This window comes from Platalea leucorodia (genome assembly GCF_965183815.1).
Source record: "Platalea leucorodia genome assembly, chromosome: Z".
Lineage (NCBI taxonomy): Eukaryota > Metazoa > Chordata > Aves > Pelecaniformes > Threskiornithidae > Platalea > Platalea leucorodia.
This window is the reverse complement of record NC_138858.1, coordinates 56,011,466-56,033,634: the sequence shown is the minus strand read 5'-3', so window position 1 is coordinate 56,033,634 and position 22,169 is coordinate 56,011,466. Positions and strand designations below refer to the sequence as shown.

The 22,169-nt window shown below is 37.4% G+C and overlaps 1 protein-coding gene across 9 annotated transcripts in view; it reads left to right on the top strand.

Moving 5' to 3' along the window:
* HOOK3 (hook microtubule tethering protein 3) overlaps positions 1 to 22,169 on the top strand; it is a 104,467-nt gene that overhangs the window by 42,366 nt on the left and 39,932 nt on the right. For 8 of the 9 annotated variants that reach the window (XM_082336880.1, XM_082336882.1, XM_082336879.1 and 5 more), the window contains 8 exons: positions 721 to 771; positions 3,879 to 4,011; positions 6,159 to 6,226; positions 15,020 to 15,082; positions 16,539 to 16,622; positions 17,890 to 18,053; positions 20,200 to 20,340; positions 21,863 to 22,064. In XM_082336880.1, the coding sequence (XP_082193006.1) occupies positions 721 to 771; positions 3,879 to 4,011; positions 6,159 to 6,226; positions 15,020 to 15,082; positions 16,539 to 16,622; positions 17,890 to 18,053; positions 20,200 to 20,340; positions 21,863 to 22,064 (906 nt within the window). The remainder of the gene's footprint in view (positions 1 to 720; positions 772 to 3,878; positions 4,012 to 6,158; positions 6,227 to 15,019; positions 15,083 to 16,538; positions 16,623 to 17,889; positions 18,054 to 20,199; positions 20,341 to 21,862; positions 22,065 to 22,169) is intronic. The other variant, XM_082336885.1, reaches the window with a different exon arrangement.

Genomic DNA, 22,169 nt, shown 5'->3' with positions numbered 1-22,169 from the left:
ACTCAGTACTAGGGAAGTGTGGCATGGATTCTGTACAGCAGGAGAAACTCAACTGGTGCCATTGGTTATGGAAGTGAACAGAAGCTATCTTTGTATGGCAGTGAAGGCATCACTGAGAAATGTGAATTTTGCCTTGATACTGTAAGACGGACATTCAGTTGTAAAGAACTGAGGGGTGGTGGTGGACACGAACAAAAATGAAAGAACTAAGAGGAATAATTAATGATAAAGTTACTAAATTAAGCTTACAGAGGTTGGGAATAAAGGACGACATTGAGCAGTAGCTGGTCTCGGTTTGAAAGAAGAGGTTTATCTCTGCACAAAGTAGATCACTAGGATGCTTTAAGAGAAGAAAGGAGGAAAAGAATACTTCAACTTCTGGATGCAAAAATAATCCCAAGATAAACAATCCAAAAAAGATTCATGATTTAGAGTCTGATCTAAAACCTATCCAAGACAACGTGATGTTTGTCGTAATTTAAATGGGTTCTGTCAATTAATAAAGAACTGTTATCAAGTCTGGAAGTCTGATCGTAAGGGACTACTGCATAACTTTCATGATTCTAAATTAAACTGCTCAAACAGAAAGTCTTATTGTGCAAATAGATGTAACTGTATGATTCTTCTGTGTGATTCTTCTGTGATTGCCTACTTTATGATCATTTCTCTGTAATTTATTCCCTGCATTTATTTTATTTCCTTCTTCTTCTTGTCAAATAGGTGAGCAACCTGAAGAAAATTTTAAAAGGAATATTGGATTACAACCATGAGGTAAGAATCTACATCTACATTCCTTTTTGTTACATATTTTAGTTAATCTGTTTAATGTAAATTATATTCTATTGATTAAGTTCTGACTTTTTCTTGCAAAGTATTTGGCATACAGAGTGTTTCATGGCCTATTCTCAGGCGTTAGTCTTCTCTAAAACTTCTCACCTGCTTTATAGAATACTCGGAGCTTCCAGAGGAGTCTGATGTGCAAATTCTGTCATACAAACAGTAGATGTCTTTGCTGACTGTGTTCTGACGGTGGACTTTTAACAGTACCTGTGTCTGATTTCCTCTCACCCCCACCTCCCGCCCCTCTCCAGCTAAAGACTGCCTCTTTCCTTTTCTCTTGAAGAGAGGGAGTAAAGAGCATTTTTAGCCTCTCCCCACATTAAAATTTTCAATGAAATGTTTTAATCCTAGATATTGGAGTCTGCCCTTGGTGTTCTCTCTTAGACTATTGAGCAAACTCAGAAATGAACCAATCAGGAGGAGATACAATACAGTATTTTTTTCAGTAGTGAATCTTCAGCTGAAACATGCTTTTACTTTCAGTGATGTTTTGAGGCAAATTGATCTCTACAGGCTGCAGCACAAAATCCATAATGTGTACATCCTGGACATTTCTTCCCTCAAAATATGAGCTTCTCATAAATACTTTGGAGAGGAAGACATTTGGTAATAAACTTAAGTCTTTAAAAGTGAGCAGATTTGCAGAAAGAAGAAGTTAGACTCATAAGCTTATATTCAGTAAACGGTCAGGTATCCATGTTGAAATAAATTTTGAAAATTGATGGTTAAGCAAGCCGTTCATAACTGACAATTCTAGAAAGAAGAAAATAAGGTTTTTGTTATGAAAAATGAATATTACTTTGACAAAGTGATGCCAGCTTCTTTTCAGCTAGTTGGTATGTATGATGATTAAATTTCTGGTGTGAAAACTTTAGTACTAAGCAAGTTTTGAGCTGTTTCAAGCTGATTAAGTTCTGCAAAGGTAATGCGCATTTATAAGTTTGACTTGGTTTTGATTTGGTTTCTTTTTTTTCTGCTGAGGCAATGCTTGTGGTGATAATGGAGGTGATCGGGATTATACTATGAATCCTGGTTATGTTTTCCTCAACCTGATTCCCTCTCCTAGTAGTCACCTTCTACAAAAATACAGATGTGAATGTATATGGATTTTACCTGATATAGCTAAAAGCCTTTGAAAAGTGTATATGCTAATTTTGTTCATCTTCAAAAATTCAAAAATTTGTATCGCATTCAGGAGGCCAGTCTTTCCATATCTATCCTACATTGCTGTCTTTGTCAATTATAGTATGGAAGAACAAGAAGCCAAAGTCACCTATTTATAGCTTGCATGCTTTGTTATACCTCATAATCTTGCTGCAGAACTCTGCTGCTCTGGAATTGAAACTTTCTTTTCTTTTTTTTAAAGGTTTTTCATGTATTAAAAAAGGGAAAAAATGCTCTTTTTCATCTCAAGTTATTTATTGCAGAGTCTGTCCTTCATTTTTATATTTCTTTGAATTTATTTTTTTGTTGAATTAAAATTGTATCTCATGTTTATTTAAAAATCCTCTATTTACACTTTTGCATCCTTGGCTTTTTCATAGTGCCTCCCTTTTCCCTTCAGCTTTCTTCAACAGCAATTATATTATCAGTAACTATGGAGCTGTTGTAGTATTATTAACTTAAATCTGGTATTGCATTTGAAAGAAATTGAGGAACTACAGATCAATATATAAACACATATCAGATTTGCATAATTCAAAGAATATTGTGTTTTACTGTATTATGGCAGTCTATATACAATGGCAATATTTTCCATTGTGCTTGATGCATTCACAGAATTCTTATTTTCTCACTAGAATGACCAAAGGAAGTCTTTTCCAACAGGAATAAATGTGTCCTTTAAAGTATACAGACACTTTTAGTAGTGTTGGTACTTATTCTTTGAGAAAGCAGTTTAAAAAAATAATAATGCCACAATACAAAAAACACCATACAAAACAAGAACAAACTCAACCACAATAATTCCACAAAGCCCAACCCTGAAAAACTTTTGAATGGCTTGATTTCCGTGTATTCTTCATAAACATATGTTAAATGTTTTTTATAAATACCTTTACCTGATTTTCTGTTTTTTCTTGAGTATTAACATGAAAAAGGGCATCCAGCAAATAAGTGACTGATTCCCGCCATAGTCATTGTTTCTTTATTGCACCTTGCTTAAGAAGTGACAGTTTCTTTTTATCTGCAATTAATGTGTCAGAGATGTGTTTAATTCCATATTTCATATTCATATTCTCAGCCCCCTGAAAGCTCTTTATGAACAATTTAGCAGAATTGTTTAATTCTTTCTACTGACAATCATTAATGTAAATCCTTCTTAATTATAAATCAGATTACATTAATTGTAAGTCACGTGGTTTTTTTGTTTTGCTTTGGTTTTTTTTTTTTTTTCTTTCTGCATGTGGGCTGTTTAATTATGTATTGTACTACTACCTCAAATTCTCTTCCATAGAACTAGCTTTCTTAGCTCTGAGACTTGCTAAATATCCTTAAATTTTCTAAAAGTGTGAGGCCAAGTGATTGAATTTTTTACTGTCTTACATTTGTCATCCATCAGTGCTAGACACATGTATTGCATAAGTGAAATATTTCAATTTCTGACTTTCTAGTGGTAAGAAATGTGAGATTTGTATGTAATGTTTTATGCTACATAAGGCATTTTTAGGAGTTAGATTTTTTTAATGGAATGCTTAAAAATTTTTTTTCATTATCTATGTGCTGTTGATCACCGTGGAAGCCTGCCTTTGTTACCTTTCTTATCTGAAGAAAAAGATCCCGCTAAGTCTGAAACCAATAGTTTCTTGTTAGTTGAGACAGTCAGGTTTGTCTTCTCCTAAATATTAGTTGTGTCAAGCAGTATGATTTAATATTTAGATGTTAGGTGTTAGGTAATTTAGTTTGTTTTAAAGGTGGATTGAAAACTATGTTAAAATACAAGTTGTTCTTGTTGATCCTGAATCATCTTTGTATTTTGAAATACGTGTGTATGTATATGTGTAGCAATACACACATGTATGTACTGGGTCTTTATGCAGATTCTGGGGCAACAGATTAATGACTTCACCCTTCCTGATGTTAACCTGATTGGAGAGCATGCTGATGCTGCGGAGCTTGGGAGAATGCTTCAGCTTATTTTGGGATGTGCTGTGAATTGTGAACAGAAGCAAGGTATTACATTTTGAAAGCATGTTTTCTCCCAAGCAATGAATGAGAATCCAGCTTGTTGTGTAAATACTTTGGGGAAAAATTGTATTTCTCAGGTTGCTGTCAAATACAAATGTATTTTTTTTCAGTGCTGACATTATTTTGTCCTACAGATAATAACAGTTGTTTTGTTATAAGCTTCAGTAGTTTTGGAGTCTCAAGCTGTGGAACTGGTTTTGGTTCCAACTTACATGTTTTCTATTTTTGTTTGCTGAGCTGAAAAGGCACACTATAAAGGAAAATTCTTGGGCCCACCCTTTAACCATTTATGAGGTAGATCGGGATAGTTAAGAATCAAAAAATGTGGTTGCACTATTCTGTATGACTCTGGGTTTTAGGAATGCATTCCAGTCAGCATCTTGTTACATGGCCAAGAGCCAACAGTATGACTGGGGGCTGGTCTGAAGATATGTCTGGTGTAATTTGGGATACTGTAGTTTCTAAGAATTTTGCATGGGGTTGGCAAATAGGAAAAAGTAATGTTGGCAACCATGCCCTTCTGGGCAGCAGCTAAATACTGAGCATGATACCTTAAGGGAGCCCAAAATGTCACTTGAGGCATCTGTTAGGCAATTGAATCCCAGTTCAGCAGTCACTGGAAGAGACTTCTGCCTCTCATGACTCCCATGGCACCAACTGTCTGTCTGACCTGCACAGGTAAAGTAGGGACCCATTCATTTTTCCTGGAGGTGCCACAGAGGATGTGATGAACAGTGGAGATGCTTGTTGAAGTGTCCCAAATCTCATGCTCTAAACGTGCCTTGGGTGCAGGGTGTCTTATTGGTACTCAATTACCTTAAAGTATACTTAATTCCAGCCAGGTTAAGGTAACAAAGCAACTACTTAACACTTAAAACAGGAAGCATAGGAATATGTGTATAAAATACACGTGGGTAAGTAAAACAATGTTTACTGTATTTACATTAAAGTCACATCAAATATCTGTGTCTTCCTGATTTAACTCATTTTGGTTTCCTTTCTGACAAAATGGCAGCCAGGTTCTCAAACCTTTTGTTTTTCTCTTGCATGATGCATCTTAGCTTTTATAGCTAACTTCCCCTTTCCAGTTTTCTCAAGTGTCTAAATCACTTTAATTTCTCATTCAGAGATTACTTTTATTCGTCCCTTAATCAAGAGACAGTCTGGCTATCCTATTAATTAAAATAGAGGTAATTTTCTTCCATAAGTACATAAATAATTCTGTTTTATTAGGCCTCCTGTCCTCTCTGTTTTATGTAAAATTATCTTCCTTCCTTTTGGTGACCATTTTGTCATCCTCAAGTGGGAAGTGTATCTTATTCCTTTGTTTCTCTTACTCTTTCAGTCTGGACATTAAAAATGTACATATTTGAAATATCGGAACAGTCTAGTTTTTTATACTTTGAGTGAGACTTGTCATGACCTAATTAATCACTTTGAGGTGACTGATTCCAAGCATCTTCCTCTTGGACAAATCATTAAAAGAATACAGGTCACATGTAAAGATCATCATATCTGACTGGAAACCATATAATACTGGGCAAGTCATAAACTCCTTGACTTGGTCTAAATGCCAGAATTTGTCCTCCTAACCACTGTATCATCTTAGAAGGTACCTGTTGTGCAGGTCACATCTACACATAGGTGAGGAATGAAAAAGTGGAGGTGACTTACTAGTGATACAGCACAGAAATAAGAACAGCGAGCAAGAACAGATATGAAAATGCCTTGAAATGAGGATGCTGTAGGAAGGCAGGACATTATTGTTAAACTTACGGAAAAGGACAACCTATGCATGGATCATGTACTTGTATATCCTGAATAGTTTGGGAACAAAGTGAGAGAAGGAGTGTAAGTAGTTATTTCAGAAGTGTGAGATACCAGAAGGAAAAAAAATGAATGACAATCATGTACTTTTTTCATTGTTACAGAGTTCCAAGGAGCCTGGAGTTATGTCTAAACAGACTTTTGATAAAGTCTTGTTGAGCTTGTTGGGGTGGGACTTGACTGGTGATTGTGCATTTCGATGTCATCTAGGGCACCTAGTCATTTTGTAAGGATACAGCTTCTGACCTCATGTTCTTTGTGACTTGAGTTTCAACAGTGATGTTTTGGAATGCTCTTATTTTCAGAGTACATCCAGACCATAATGATGATGGAAGAATCAGTTCAACATGTTGTCATGACAGCCATTCAGGAGGTATGCTGGGATGCCCACAGTGTGTAAAAGTACAGCCTTTCAGTATTTTACAGAAGTATGCTTTTTCCCACTTTGGAAAAACTTAATTGGAAGTAAAAAAAAATAAGGGGCATAGATTTTGCTATTTTACATTGAAAAATATCTTATTTTTCCTTAGAAAAACAAATCAGTAAAGCTTGCTTTATGTCAAGGAACTCTGATTGAATGTCCCACTTTTCTTTAAATCTAGAAGGTTGAAACTTCTAGATATTTTTGATACTGGGTTCCCTTTCCTTTACCTTTCCTACCCTGTGGCTCCTGAAGTGCACTGGACTGCTTTTATATGAGTAACCAAATAGAATTTCTTCAAAATTTGTGCCTTGAAAATGCAAAACTCCATGAACTGTTAATTTTTTTTACTAGACACGTGAAAAGAAAGAGAAATGGATAGCATGGTATTCTTTTGTCAGCTGTAGTGTTATGAATAGGCTAATGAAAGTATTTTTGGTAATATCTTTTTACAACTGAGTAAGTATTGCGGTGTATTTTGTAAAAGTGCTGTTCAGTTTTAAATTAAAACCACAGTGAAAATTAAACCACAGTGTTAATGACCACTATAACCATGAAGTCCCCATGTGACTTTTTAGGACCCCGAAGTGCCTATAAGTGAAGTCCCTATCAGTCTTCACAGATGAAGGTTTACTGCAGGGCAGGCCACTAAGGAAAGCAGGAAATGGCTGGTAATCCTGTTTCTTCTGAACCTGAACAAGAGAAACTAAATTCCACATTGAGCTCTAGAGAAATTTCACTTTTCTGTAATGTCTGGATAGAGAAAGAGATGTCAGTGAGCCTACAGGGACCCCGCCCCCTGTTATCACTTTGACCAATGCTGTATCCATGCAGTTGTACATCCTGTTGTCTGTGTGTGGACTGCTATCTGTAACATTGCAGAGAGGGCTTTTCAAATGAGCATTGAAAGAATCCTTATGCTAAATCACCTTCCAGTCAGTGCTGCCAAGCACTAGTTTGCCTGGGTTTTGGGGTGTTTTACTTTTGCATTCTTTTTAACTGTAATACAATGTTTTGGTGGATTTTTGTAATGTCCTCTTTTATTAAACCCAACTTTCAGCATCACTTTATTTTGCACTATCTTAAAATAGAAAACCTTCTCTTATCTTCCCTCCTTCTGTTGAAAATCTGTCTGATTTTTGTGAAAATCTCCTTCATTTGATAAAACAGACAGATCTGAAGCAGCCCGCAGTTTTCAGCATTTCATGAGTAGGCACTGAACTTATTTAGTGTTTATGCCCTTTGTCAGACACGGGGAGTAGAAGTGGGGAGAAATCGCAGGATGAGGGTCTGTTCTTCTGGAACAGATATTTGAAACTCAGTGAATCAAAAAGCTTACTATTCAGGTACTGGTGCAGTTCTTAGTGATTTTAATGCTACCTTCCAAGCTGCTTAGAAAACCAAGGCATTCAGAACTAAATGAGGAGGATCTCAGGTGCTTAAAGAAGAGGTCAGAAAGCGGGATCTCCCTCCATTATTTTTCAACAGTATTGGGAGTCTGGAGAGGTCCCAGGCAATTGGAAGCTGGCAAAGGTTGTCCCAGTTTTCAATAAGGGAAAGAAGGAAGACCCTGGTAATTACAGCCCTGTCTCACTTCAGTGCCTGGCAAAATTACGGAGAAGGTTATTCTGGGAGCTATTGAAAAACACGTGAGAGACAATGCAGTCATTGGTCATAGCCAGAATGGGTTCAGGAGGGCAAAGTCCTGCTTAACTAACTTAATTTCCTTTTGCAACAAGGTTGTGTATCTATCTAGTTGACCAAGGGAAACAAGTAGATGTGTGTGTTTGTTTGGTTGGTTGGTTTTTGTTGTTTTTGGGTTTTTTTTTTAGCAAAGCTTTTGATACTGTCTCTCACAGTACGCTTCTGGACAAAATATGCAGCATACAGCTAGACAAGTCCGTAATACTTTGGGTGAGCAACTAGCTGACAAGTTGGGCTCAAAGAGTTACAGTAAATGGAGTTACATCTGGCTGGTGGCCAGCCACTAGTGGGGTTCCCCAGGGGTCAATTTTAGGGCTAGTGCTTTTTAATGTTTTTATACATGATCTGGAGACAGGAATCGAATGTACATTAAGGAAGTTTGATGATAATACTAAACTAGGTGGGCTCCCTTGAGGGTAGAGTGGCCTTACAGAGAGATCTGCATAGACTAGAGAGCTGGGCAGTCACCAGCCATATGAAATTTAACACGAGCAAGTGCTGGATTCTCCACTTGGGATGGGGTAATACTGGTTATATCTGCAAACTGGGGGATGAGAGGCTGGAGAGAAACCCTGCAGAAAGATCTGGACGTTTGGGTCGATGGCAAGTTGAATATGCATCAGCAATGTGCCCTGGCAGCCCAAAGGGCCGACTGTATCCTGGGGTGCATGAGGCACAGCATAGCTAGCTGGCCAAGGGGGGTGATTGTCCCACTCTACACCACACTGGTGCGGCCCCACCTCGAGTACTGTGTGCAGTTCTGGGTGTCTCAATACGACATCAAACGATTTGAGTGTGTCTGGAGAAGAGCGACAAAGATTGTGAAAGGTCTCGAGGGCAAGAGTAGCTGAGGTCACTTGGTTTGTTCAGCGTGAAGAAGTGAAGGCTGAGGGGTGACCTCATGGCAGTCTACAACTTACTCAAGGGGGGAGGTCCTAATCTCCTCTTTCTGGTGACCAGTGATTGGACATGAGGAAATGGAATGAAACTGCATCAGGGGAAGTTCAGACTGGACATTAGGAAAAGGTTATTCGCTGAGTTGGTGGTTGGTAACTGGAAGAGGCTGCCCAGGCAAGTGGTCATGGCATCAAGCCTGTCAGAGTTCAAGGAGCATCTGGACAATGCTCTTAGTCATATGATTTAGTTTTAGGTAGTCCTGTGAGGAGCAGGGAGTTGGGCTCAATGATCCTTATGGGTCGCTTCCAACTTGAGATATTCTATTATACTAACAAGAGTTTAGATCCGGAGAGTCTACTCTGACAGCTGCAGTCTGTGTCTTTGGAGGGGTGAAACTTCACTGGATTTAAGGAGGTTTTTCTATTTCTTGGACCCAGAGCAGCTCTCAGAATCCAAGTGGCTTGGACTAAGCAATATGTAGGAGACACCAAAATAAAGCGTCTAGGAGAGTAGCTATATATGCATATTTGAAAAGTTGATATGTCACCTAATCCAAACATTTCATAGCATTTGACATGCAGTACTCTTTCGTCAAAATTAGGTATGTAAAAAGACCTCTCTAAACTTTACTGATGTATTATGTAATTAATTTTTCTTTTTCAGCAAAGCACATATAAATGTTTTTTGATACTTCTTTGATTTTCATAAATAATCTTACCATGAAAATATTTCATGAGGCACAGTAGAACAAGCCTCTGCCCTGTTTTCTCTGTTTTTTGCATGAAGCAGCTGATTTTTAAATGGAAGAAGGAGCATTTTATGTTTTAAATTTTATTTGGTTATTTCAGTTTTTTTAATAACTTGTAACTCTTCAGCATTTCCTTTCTTCACTTATTTAAATGTTTAAAATAAAATATTAATAATAAAGTATGCCTCATGCTCCATAAAGGTTTTATAAATTGAACAATGCTTTTCTGTTATTTTTTCAGTGCAGTCAAATTAATCTGGTGTGTTGCCACCACCTAGATTCTTAGATTCTAATCTGCAGATGTGCATTTCTAAATGCAAGCTGTGCACAAGATAGAGGAAGAGCAAGAATGATACAGCTATCAAAAATATTGCAAAAAATATTACATATAATTATAAATTATGTATTGTATATTCTGTAATATATACTCATATATTCTGTTTATATTATTATAATTTATTATTACTTGCAATTAATATGTTACTATGTATAATATAACATAGTTTTTAATTTCATAATTTGCAGATTTTTTTTAAAGGCCAAAAATCTTTCCTCACAGAAATTATTTTGGCCATTATGTATTTCTTCTTTCCTTTCCTTTCCTTTCCTAGACATCCTTTGGAAATTCTGCTGCGATTTTCCCAAGTCTTTTCTTTGAGCAGCCACGTTCATTATTGATGGAAGTGGTAGCTGGGGAAAAAAAGCCTTTGCTCTTTAGAACATCTCTAAACTTGATCAGTTAGCAGGTGTCTCTGCAGGTCAAGCTGAGAGTCAGAACAGGCTCTTAACAGCAAAGTACTAGAGGTAGTGTCAAAATTTGCCTGGGGTGCATAGCAGAAGGTACTTCCTGTCTGGATTAATACCAACTGTGTTACTTCCACAAAGCAGAATCTGTTTGGTTTTGTGGGGTCCATCTCCCCCCCCCCCGGTATTTTGTCCTGACTGTTTAAAGGTTCATCTTGTCTGAAGTAAAAGTGGCTTTTGAATAGCTAGGAAATGATAGAAAAATACTTCCTTGGGTCTGTCAGCAGTACTGGAGGAAGAAGAAAGTCCAGCTGCATTAAAGGATACACACTGTGTCATACATAGCCTTGGCTCTTAAAAAGCAAACAAACAGAAATAATGTTTTAAAAGAGAAAAACAACCTTCTGAATACAGAAGCTGGATTTTGACATTGTGTCATGGGCACTTAAATGAGCTTGTACAATATTAGCAACTGTAGAAGAAGCATTTCGGATAAAGCAAATGTTTCGAACTTTTTAACATCAACTAAGTGGTGCAGCTGCATTTGCAAAATCATGCAAATTGTGTAGGGGGGAAAAAAAGCATTCATAATTCAGGTTATTCATGCATGCAGATTTTGTGATAGTTTTACCCCTTCCCTAGTCTTTATGTATCCATGACAACACAACTTGTTCATATTTCACAAGCAAAGCAGTTAAAAAGTGAAGGCTTTAATAATATAAAATTATCAGTTCTACAAGTATTTTGTAAGACAGCGTACCAAAGCTTTGAGCATGAAAATATTTAGATGTAAAGGTTTAACAGGGAATGACAACTCCTTCCCATAAAACTAGACAAAGAATTATAGAAAGTGTCATCTTGTCCAGGTTATTGTACCATTTAAAATCCAGATTGACCTCTTCACCATGGAATAAGCTCTCTTGATTTTAAATGACATTTTGATTATTTGAACAAGTACTCGTGCTACTTCAAGTCTTCATTCTAAATATGCAAAATAATCCAAAAGAAACCAAAAGAACCAAGAAAAAGAGCAAGGAAGTAAATGCTAGTTGCTTGCTTTTTCACTGTGGGAAGCTCTTAAGCAGACTTTTCCTTCTGCTGTAGAGGCCTGATGCAATTGCTTGATTTTCCAGGCACTTTTTCGATTTCCCTTTTTATAATCAGTTCAGTTGTAAAATCTCTGCACATCATCATCCAGTAAAGGTACATGTGAAGACAGATGATAATACTATACTTAAGCTAAATTGTGAGTTTGGAGCTGAAAGCCAGTTCCAGTGCTGCAAAATTGTGACAGTAGACCTTTATGCCCACCTGTAGTTTGCTCCTGAAGAAAACTTGCAGCTGTGGAGGTAGAATGGGAAGGCCACTTCCTTCTCCTTTTTATTCTCTTCAGTCAGACAATTGAAATACACATGAAATAAACTGCCACTCTAAACTCAAAAATACTGGCATTGACCCATACCTCCCAAGACCATGTGTTCTAATAACACAGTTGCAGGTTGCATGTGAAGCGCTGAAACTATAGCAATACTTTGGGAATTTGTCTGAATGTGAGTTTGTACGTAGAGGAGATATATATAGCAGAACACAGAAAGAAAATTTGCTTTAAAAATTAATAACGATCTACTAGTATAATCAGATTAGTAATAAATAATGCAGAAAGAGCTAATATGCCATTGAGCAGGTAACTGGGCATTTTGGAGCTCTAAACTTCAGTAGTTTCAGAGAATGTTGATTGACAAGAAACAAAGTGAAGAATAGGGGAAACTAGGCAAGCCTGTTACCTTATATTTTTTAGGTGGATGGAAGGTGTAGTGTGTGTTTTGAGTTGACGTACATATCTGTGTGGAATCCTAAACCACAGCATTCAATAAAACTTTTCTTGAATTTTTCAGGAAATCATATTAAAGAGAGGGAAGTTTGGATAGGTGGATGGAGTTGTACCTTATTAGCTGTGCTGTTTACAGTAAAGTGTTTGCTATTAAGCAGGGAGAAACCGGGTAGAGGCAATCCAGAAGCAGAGCACAGTCAAGACATTTGCTTACATATACCATTGTCCTCTCCAATGTGTGGGGAGATGTGTAGGGAAAAGATGGAGACAATCCTTCACCATGATAACTCTCCCTTTTCACCCCACTTCTTAACTTCAGTTTATTGTTAACTGATGATCAGAAGTTGGATTCCTGTATTACTTGTGAGTAATTTGGCAGTCTCATTCCTGTTCCTTGTCTGGTTGTGCTACTGGACGCAGCACCATCCTCTAGATTTCTTCTGTAGCATCCCCACCATATCATAGGCCATAATATTGCAAGATGCTTCTTGTCACTTTGAGTCATCTGCACATGGCTGTGGCTCTTGCCCTCAGTGCCTCATGCAAACTTCCCATGACATTCCTGATGCACCACGTGGAGTTAAGTTCACAAATTCTGTGTAACATTCATGTTACATCCACACCATGTATCTCCACTGCCTAATCCTTCTTCAGCTAATGTCCTCTTTTCTGGACATTTCTGCTAGGGGTTCTCAAGGCTAGGAAGGTTTGGGAGAGATGACAAAACCCATTGAAGAATGAAGGGATTATATTATTGGCCTGGGGCCTGCTTCCTTTACGGTAATCCACAGAAAGCAGCAACACCACAGTGGCCTCTAGTGGGTTGTGCAGCCTCCTGTATTCCTCCTACAGTAAGTCTCGGGCAGGCCCAGTGAGCTGGGTTTCTGAAGAGGAAGTTGTGCTAGGGCCAAAAAGGGGTGGTGGCTGTCAGGGACGTATTGTTGTGCACCCATCCAGGCTGCATGCAGCCTGGGGCTGGGCAGTCAGAAAGTACTGGCTTAACGGATGGAACTTAGTGTCTGAAGTGTGTTTGTGAGTAGTGTTGTGGGATATAGAATGTGGAGAAAAGTTCAGTATTTGGTTAATATGGATATTCCTATTAGTCATCTGGAAAAGCTAGTAGCTAGTGAACAGTAGCTAGTGAAATGGAGTAATGGAAATGTGTATAAACATCACAGAGCAAAGAGGGATTGAAAATTCATGTTTTGGATGGTGAAGTGGTAATCAGCTTAGAAAACATGGCCCTAAATTAAATACAAGTTTGTAATGCCACTATGTATGGTAATGAAAAAGACATGTGACTTCATTTTTCAGGGGACAGCTCTGAGGATAGGAACTTCTAATTACTGTTACAGAGAGTCTGGGCTTCATGGAATGGTTCTTGAGAGTAGTTTGTCATTGTAAAGATGTAGACAAAATGGAAGGAATTCACCAGTTAGCAACAAACATCAAGGTCTGAGGAGGACAGACATGAGTTTAAGCATGTTGTAGGCAGCTAAATCCCAATTAAGGAGATAGGGAAAGGGAGAGAAACCTAAGTGTGTAAATATTTGAATGATGTAAATGTCAAAGAGATTTTCTCTTGTACACAGTAGTATAAACAGAAAGGATGGAGAAGAAATGAAAGCTTTGTGCTGTGTATCCGAGGAACTTTGGCAACAAAAAGTAATGCAAAAGCACTGATTTCTGGAGGCAATAAAGGAAGCCCTGTCTCTGGAGAGAGTAACCAGGCTGGACAGGAGGACTTAGGAAAGAAATCTCGTCTTGATTTTGGTTAAGATAGGGCCTTTTTGATTGTAACTTCCATGAATTGTGTCATTGGAGAATTCATAAAACATTTTGTGTTTGGACAGGATGACAGAAGCCATCGGCGTGGTTCTGTAATGCTGCCTTTTGAGTTAGTTACAACATACTTCTTATTTGGAAGACTGTTCCTTTTTGTGTCTCAGAACTTTCAGTAATAACTTTACCTTAACATGTGTGCTGGAGGTGGGTGGGAGGAGGTCTTTGGGCTACAACTTCTGTTACATTTGATTTAACTTTTAACTACCTGTGTTGCTGATCAGTGGGCTACTGAAAGAAAACTTACTTTCTTATCAGCTTTTTATCTTTTAGTAAGCACATCAGTCGATTTGGAAGGCTTACTTTTTTTTGTTTTGGTGGGGTTTCTTTGTTTGTTCTGTTTTTTTGAAGTCGTGGCTAAAAGCAATGTTTTCTAGACTACCAGCCATTCCTGCAACAGAATAGGTTAGTATACAAGGAATTGTAATACTCATTTCAGGAATACTCTCTATAGACTTTCTTTTTAAATTTGCAAATTATGGACAACTCCAGAGCAGGAATTTTGATCACCTTTGTGTTGCACAATTGGCCGAGATAGATATGTCCCCAACTTTAGTTAAATAAAGAAATAAATTGATTGTGAACTTCCAGGTGATCAAAAAATGAAAACCACTGGCAGAGAACAATTAAAGGCAGGTCTTGCATGGTGTGTTGATAGCTACCATCGTTCCAATGCCACTTCAGTGAAATGCTTAGCAGTGTACTGTAGGTTTCATCATTGATAAAGAATATGCATTTTCAGAAGAAAAAGAGATTATGTAAGATTTCTTTTATAGTGTTTTAAATATTATAAGTTCTGAAGATTTCTTTCTGTAATTGTTCCTGAATATGTCGTATATAAAAATGAAGTTAAAAACTTCTGAATGAAGTCAGGTTGAAGCTCCCAAAAGTTAAAATCAGCTTGGTATTTCATTGAAGCTTAGCTTTTAATGTAAAAGTAAATCCTTGCTTTTTCTAATCCAGTGTAATCTAATTGCAGTTGATGAGTAAAGAGTCTCCAGTCTCTGTTGGAAATGATGCTTACGTTGACCTTGATCGGCAGGTATCTAAGACTAGATGTTTCTTTTCCTGCAATCATAGCACATCAGTGGCCAGTCATTTTGCTTTATTAAGAAGTCTGTCTTTTTTTCTTTAATTGTGAAAGGATTTTCTGGGAAATTCAAATAAGGAGTGGAAAACTAAATTTCAATGTTTCAAGTCCTTTTGCTTTATGAATTGAGTTTACCTATTTTGTGTATTTAAAGGAGAGAAACTCAGTTTAGAAAACAAGTTTAGCTGTATGACATAGTATAGCAATACTGCAGACCGGTGCGAATCTTTGGGTATTGAGAAAGAAGGATAAAAAAAGTGTGTAGCATTTGAATAAAACTTTTTTTGCCGGTTCCTACTTCCAAAGTCAGTTTAAAAAAAACCCATAGATGTGGCTCAAAAATCCTTAAAGCAGTCCTAGGAACTGTTACAATATATAAGAGAAGTTTTCAAAGAGAATCCTTCCTGGGCTGATATAAAGAATATGTAAAGCCAATTGTTTTTTTACTAGCTTAACTTCATGCTAACACTGTCCTACTTCTTCATTTTTTTTTCTAATTGAGAAGAAGTATAGTACAGTGGTGTTCCCTGTGTTCCTCCATCATGCTTTCTCTGCAAAAGTATGTAAATTCTGGCAGATGGAATTAATTTTTGTATGTCAACAGGCCCTTGAGAAATAAACATGAAAAAGTAAGATACAATGGTGCTGTTTGAGAAAGCCCATCTAAAATTCATCATATATAATAATACTTCTCTATAATAATATATCTCTATATGCATAATATGCATGCACCTGTTTTATCGGGCCAGTTTTCTTGTAGCTATGTTTTTATGTTATGTTAACTGCATTTGTATGCAAACTTGCAAGACACATATCTTTGAACGTAAAGCCTTTGAAGGGAAGTATCTGAATATTTCCTACTGCTTACAAGATTCACTGCCCTTTTTCAGAAGGGTAGGCTTCTCCCTCACCATGTTGTATTCCTGATGTTCACTAAGAGTAGCTTCCAGTGACTAGAGAGATTTTACCCTGATTGTCCATTCCCTGTATTCCACCTTCCAGTCCTTTCTGTAATTGATAAGTAGATTGAAAACTGAAATTACGCACTCTCTGCATCCGTAAAGAAAAGTGGTACTGACAGTTTTTCAGTGTATAGAGTTGATGAGTTCTTCAGACCCAAGTTCTTCAAGATTTTTTGACTCAGTTCATAGCATAGATGTGATAATTCTAATGTATTTTTGTAAGACCAAATATTACTTTTAGGTATGTTTACTTTTTACTGTCACACAAACTAAACAGTAATCATATCTGCTTCTTTGTTTCTTTATAAGAGTGGAATAGCCTAAGTTTTCAAAAAATTTAATATATTACCTAAATGTAAAAATAATTTTACAGTCATGTAGTTCAGAATATTTTTAGACACTTCACAGAGAGTGATGAAACTATAATTGTTTGTTGTTTATGGTAGCTGAAGAAAACTACAGAAGAATTAAATGAAGCACTAGCAACAAAAGAAGAAATTGCCCAGAGATGTCATGAGTTAGATATGCAGGTAGGTTTGCTATATTGTACATATTAATTTTGAAGTGGGAAAGAGATGTGTTAATTTTTAGGCAGCTGAAAACAAGAAGTATACTGTGGAAACATAATTTTTTAAAAGGAGATGAAAATTGCACAGTAATTATTTTGCTTTATTTGTGCTAGCAGAGTGAATTTCATTGTTTTCTTACCTTGATGCAATGTTGCCAGTATTAAGATGATTCATACTAACAAAACTTTTTTTCATTCAGGTAGGAAGGGTTTGAGCTGTGTGGTTCAACTCTTGCACTAGAGAACTAATAGAGGTTATGCTGCTGTTAACAGTTTCAGTTAAGAGTTAAATCCCAATCAGAAGTTACGGTAGTCTATCAGCTGTGTATGGATTTAGACTAAGCCTTACTGTAAATCAAGAATACCTCATCCGGAAGACACGAGGAGTCTGAAGTGAAGCCGTGAAACGCATTGCCATTGCATCCCTACTTTGGAGTATAATTCAGACTTCTGCCAAGCAGCTCAGTAACTGTTAGAATTAATGAAGCTGATTTGTGTGTCATGGTTGATTTTGGTGTATTTGATGATTCAAGCTCTTATTGAAGCATTTCCTTCTGTTGAGATGTTCACATTCCCTCTCTTCCCCTTCTCCTACTGCATGCTAATTCTATACTGTTTATTAACATATGAGCCCATGCTTCGGCTGTTGTTTGACTTGCAGCACTTTGGGTTCTTTGTACTACTGCCTGTTTTGCACAGCATTGGTGGAAACCGAGTCATCTTTGGGACTGTGTTCCTGTTTCAGGTCTGCTTGTAATTGGCCACTGGATTAAAAAAAAATCTAGGAAGGCCACAGCCATCCCTTCGATATTCAGACTTGGGTATTCTGTGTGATTGATAAGCATTGTTTCTTTTGGAAATCAGTTTTAAAAGCTTTATTGTGGAGGGCTAGTTCTATTTGTTTGTTGGGAAAGTATGCAGACTTTGTTATAATGAATTTATTTTCTGTGATCACTAAGACTTTATCTTTAGATGCTTGTGCGAAATACAGTTAAGAATAGTTATGTTTTCCATGTGGTAAATCTGCCCCTAATGTTGCAATATGTTGGTTCTATCACATCACAATTGAATACCTGTTAATGTTACAGTATATTCTTATGAAATATGATTATTGAAGCCCGCGTGTTTCCATTTGTGGCTTGTGTTGATACTTTATTATGCACATGAAGAAAATTGCTCTCTGTAGCTGGATAGCTTAGTTATTTCAGTTTATGCTTTTATTACAACAGGTTGCAGCCCTCCAGGAGGAGAAGAGCAGCTTGCTTGCTGAGAACCAGATTTTGATGGAACGTTTAAATCAATCTGATTCTATTGAAGATCCCAACAGCCCTGCAGGTCGTAGGCACTTGCAGCTGCAGACACAACTAGAACAACTCCAAGAGGAAACATTCAGGTAGAAAAGCTACACTTGGTTAGATTGTTTGTAGCTGGTCTGGTTCTGCTGGCAATTATGAATTAGTATAATGGGTAGTATAACCACAGTAGTAAAGTTTCTACAGTGATGTATGTGTTATGATTTACCTCTTTACAGGCTCCAGCATACAAAAATGCATGATTTCTTATTGCTGAAATGCTGTATACATGTCACTCTCTACTCTGTGAAGCTATTTTGAATTGTTTGTGTGCAATCATTTCACCTGTGTTTTCAAAATCAGAGAATGAAAAGTATCATGCTTTCCTCTATGTAAATTATTCTGATTGCATTTTTAAGGTGTAGGAATTCCTAGCTGATATTGTTATGGGCAGTACCGCAGGTAGTATTATTATACAGCAAAGTGTGTCCTTTTCTGAGTTTGAAAACAAATTGTTTCATATCTGAAAGATGGAGATTATCTGCAAGTGAGTTCTGCTCTTCATTTGCATTTCCTCAACATGTGGAAATACAGTTCCTCTTCAAATGTCCTTCATGGTCCTTTTCACTGTTGCTTTCAGTCTGTGTAAGCTTATCCTGCTGAAGAAAGCTAGTCCACTTCACCATCATCTTTTCATTCTTGTTGCTGTACTTTTCCTGTCCTTTGTGAGTGAAACTATGGTATTTCTTCACACTGCCAATTTTTCTCCTCTTCCTGTCCTCTTCTGGGTGTCCTTTTCTAATTCTTATGTTAGCTGCCATGTAACTTTCCTTTTTTTGCCTGTTTTGCCATTTTTCCACTTCCTCTTGCTAAGCCTCTTTCCTGCATATTCAGACACACCTTCTCCCTTCAGTTTCTTGAAAATATTCAATGTTTCTGTTTCACAGCAGCTAGTGCCTGATTTTCTTCTTTCTGTACATTTACCATATAAAGGAATAATGTAGTGATGTCTCTCTAATGTCCCGTTTTATCTCTCCTTATTCATCTCCATGCTGTGGAATGATTCCTACCTGAGTCTATTATCAACTGCTATTTGAACAGGTTTTCTCTCCATATGCAATATCTGCACTCCCTGTCACTCTAGTTTTAGGTTCTGAAGGTCTTTCTAAACCCTTTTCATGTGTGAGACTCATCTCCCAGCCTCCTTTACCTCTTTCCCCTGCCTTCATAGCATGTGGTTTCTAATGGCAATTTGTGTGTTTTCCTTCTCCAGCTCTACCTGACCAAACAGGACATATGTACAGCATAACTGATGCCCATTGTGGTACAAAAGTTTTTCTCCCAGTCTTGCCTCTTTATGTCCTTTGACAGTTCTGGTCTGTCACCATCCAGACCTTTGTTGTACATGGTTTAGATGGCTGACTGACCATGTGGTTTCCGTTCTTGTAGATTCTTTTGGACTCCTTGAATTAATGGATAGAATACTTCCCCCCCCCCCCGCCCCATGCTCATACCTCCTTTTCTGGCTTATTTTTATGGTAATTTCAGATCAAAGTCACAAGAGGACTTCACATTCCAAGTTGTGTCCTCTTTCATTCGTTCAAAATACTTTTACAAAGTTTCTCTTAGTTATTCTCTTTGTTTGCTGCCAGGTTAATGCAGCTTTGCCTGTGTATGCTGTATGTAAGTAGTTCACACCAGAAACTTTCGTCTGGATTCTTTACATACTAACTAGATAACTAAACGTATGACTTGGTTCTTCAAAGGTACTAGGCAGGCACAGGTTCTTTATAAGTAAATAAATAAATAAAGCAAGCCACCTTGGTGAGAGCTCTATAGCATTTAGAACATCTGACAACCAGGTCAATATTGTTGAAGGTGTATAGGAGTTGAACAGCTGAACAAAATCTTAGGACAAAGATGTCATGTTCAAACTCTGTATGCCTGAAGATGAAAAAAAGTGGAAATTTCTGCTTGAGCTTCCATTATGAAAAATGACTATGACAGAAAAAACTCAGGATTTGCCTTTCTGAGAATATACATTACCTTGTGATCTTCCAAATAGACTGATAACAAATTCGGAGCATCAAAAAAGTCAATTGCTTCTGCATTTTTGAATAAGCACATTGGGCTGCTGTTCTCCTTCACTGTACCAGAAGGCCGTTTCCTGTGTTTTTAGAGAGGATGAGGAAAGGTAATTGTGACTCAAGCTGAGAAATTATTTTCTGTTCTTCTTCATTTCTACAGATTAGAAGCTGCCAAAGATGACTATAGAATACGCTGTGAAGAACTAGAAAAGGAAATTGCTGAATTGAGACAACAAACAGAAGAGCTTACTACATTGGCAGAGGAGGCTCAGTCTTTGAAGGATGAGATAGATGTACTCAGGTAAACTCTGTTCCATTAACCCTTTTTTAACTATTAACTTTTAATCCATATAATTTGTATACTTACTCTTCATTAGCTTTTGTTTAAATAATTTTAGTATTAAATATAAACACTTTCTCAATGCCATGGTTCTGTTGGATCCTTCAGTTAAGTACACAGACCACCACACGATTCTGCTTAAGTAAATTAGTTATTTATTATGTACCTAATGAATAACTGTTAGTAAACTTTGCAATCCTACACCATCTTATGGTCATAACAAGTCACTTACTGATCTTTTGAGTATTGTCTACTCACCTTCATCATGACTTGAGCATCTGTTCTCATTGGGGAACTAGACCCTTTCCTTTCCTGGGTTTGCATTATTTTGACTTTGGGTGGCACTTTTGGTTCATGATATAATGCTAATATAAATGTCTGTTACAGCTCTCTTTGCCACTGGATTTTAGCACCCAGAGTTGTCATGATTTGATGATGCTAGGGGTTCATAGAGTGGGGCACCGCCTTTTACTATGGAACGTAATCCTTCAGTAGTGGCATCTTGCTGCCATGGGTTATTCAGAACAGTTTTCCACTACCCACCCATATTACTCTTTCTAGCAAGGCATATTTTAATACTGCCTTTCCTAATTCACCAGCAGCTTTCTACCAGAGCTATCTGTCTTTACCTCCTCTGTCATTAATATAAGGAATGACCCCATCAGGCTGCACAATTCTATACTGTGTGGGCAGCATGGGTTCAAAGAGTAATTCCTTGCCCCACAGAGAGGATCTGCACTTCACTGAGGGTTAAGGAGATTTGGCTTGCCTCAATGTCTCATAAATTGACCATCAATTCAATGGGTGATTCTCCAGATTTCATAGGAAATTGAGTCTGTAAATCAGTTGATTCTAAAATGAAACTAGGGACAGTAATAGTAGCAGGGGTGTGGGTGGTTGGGGGTGAGGGCTATTGCTGTCCTGGCAGTGCACCAGGTGTATTGAAAAAATTCTGGAATGTTATGAATGGAGCCTGGTGTTTCATTTTTTTTTAGAAGGAATCAGGCTCCAAAGCTGTTATGGTACTTCTGTGTCACCAGGTATATGCTGCCCAGGAGATATATCTTTATGATTTTATTCCTGTCTATCATTAAAACAAATTGAAGGGCAGAAAAATTTATTCTTTGCCCTTGTAAAATGCAGGACTGAGGATTGATTTAGAATTGAAAGGAAATGGGTGGGAATGAAGGTGCTTTAACTATTATTTTAGGATTAGAAGCAGATAGGAAGGCTGTATTAGGAAGAGTGATAGAGTCTAAGAGTACCTCCATCAGCAGCTCTTTGAGTTGACAAATTGTTATGGGAGGGAGGCAGACAATTTAAAAGTGAAAACATTAGTAACAGGAGGATATGATTGCTTTCTTGTTCTCCCCATGGTGTCTCAGAGTGTCTTCTGCATTAAGGCAAAATACTGAGGAAGCTTCAGGACATTTAATTTTGTTAGTTTTCAAAGTACAAATTTGATACAAATCTGTCCCCCCAGGCATTCTTCCGATAAAGTAGCCAAATTAGAAAGCCAAGTAGAGTCATACAAAAAGAAATTGGAAGACCTGGGTGATTTGCGACGGCAAGTGAAACTCTTAGAAGAGAAGAATACAATGTACATGCAAAATACTGTGAGCCTGGAAGAAGAACTAAGGAAGGCCAATGCAGCACGCAGTCAGCTGGAAACATACAAGAGACAGGTGAGAACAGACATCATCAATGCAACAGTTCTCTGTGTTGTTCAACACTTTCTCTTCATAACATGGCTAATACCTCAAAGTAAAACAGAAATTATGAACAGCTTC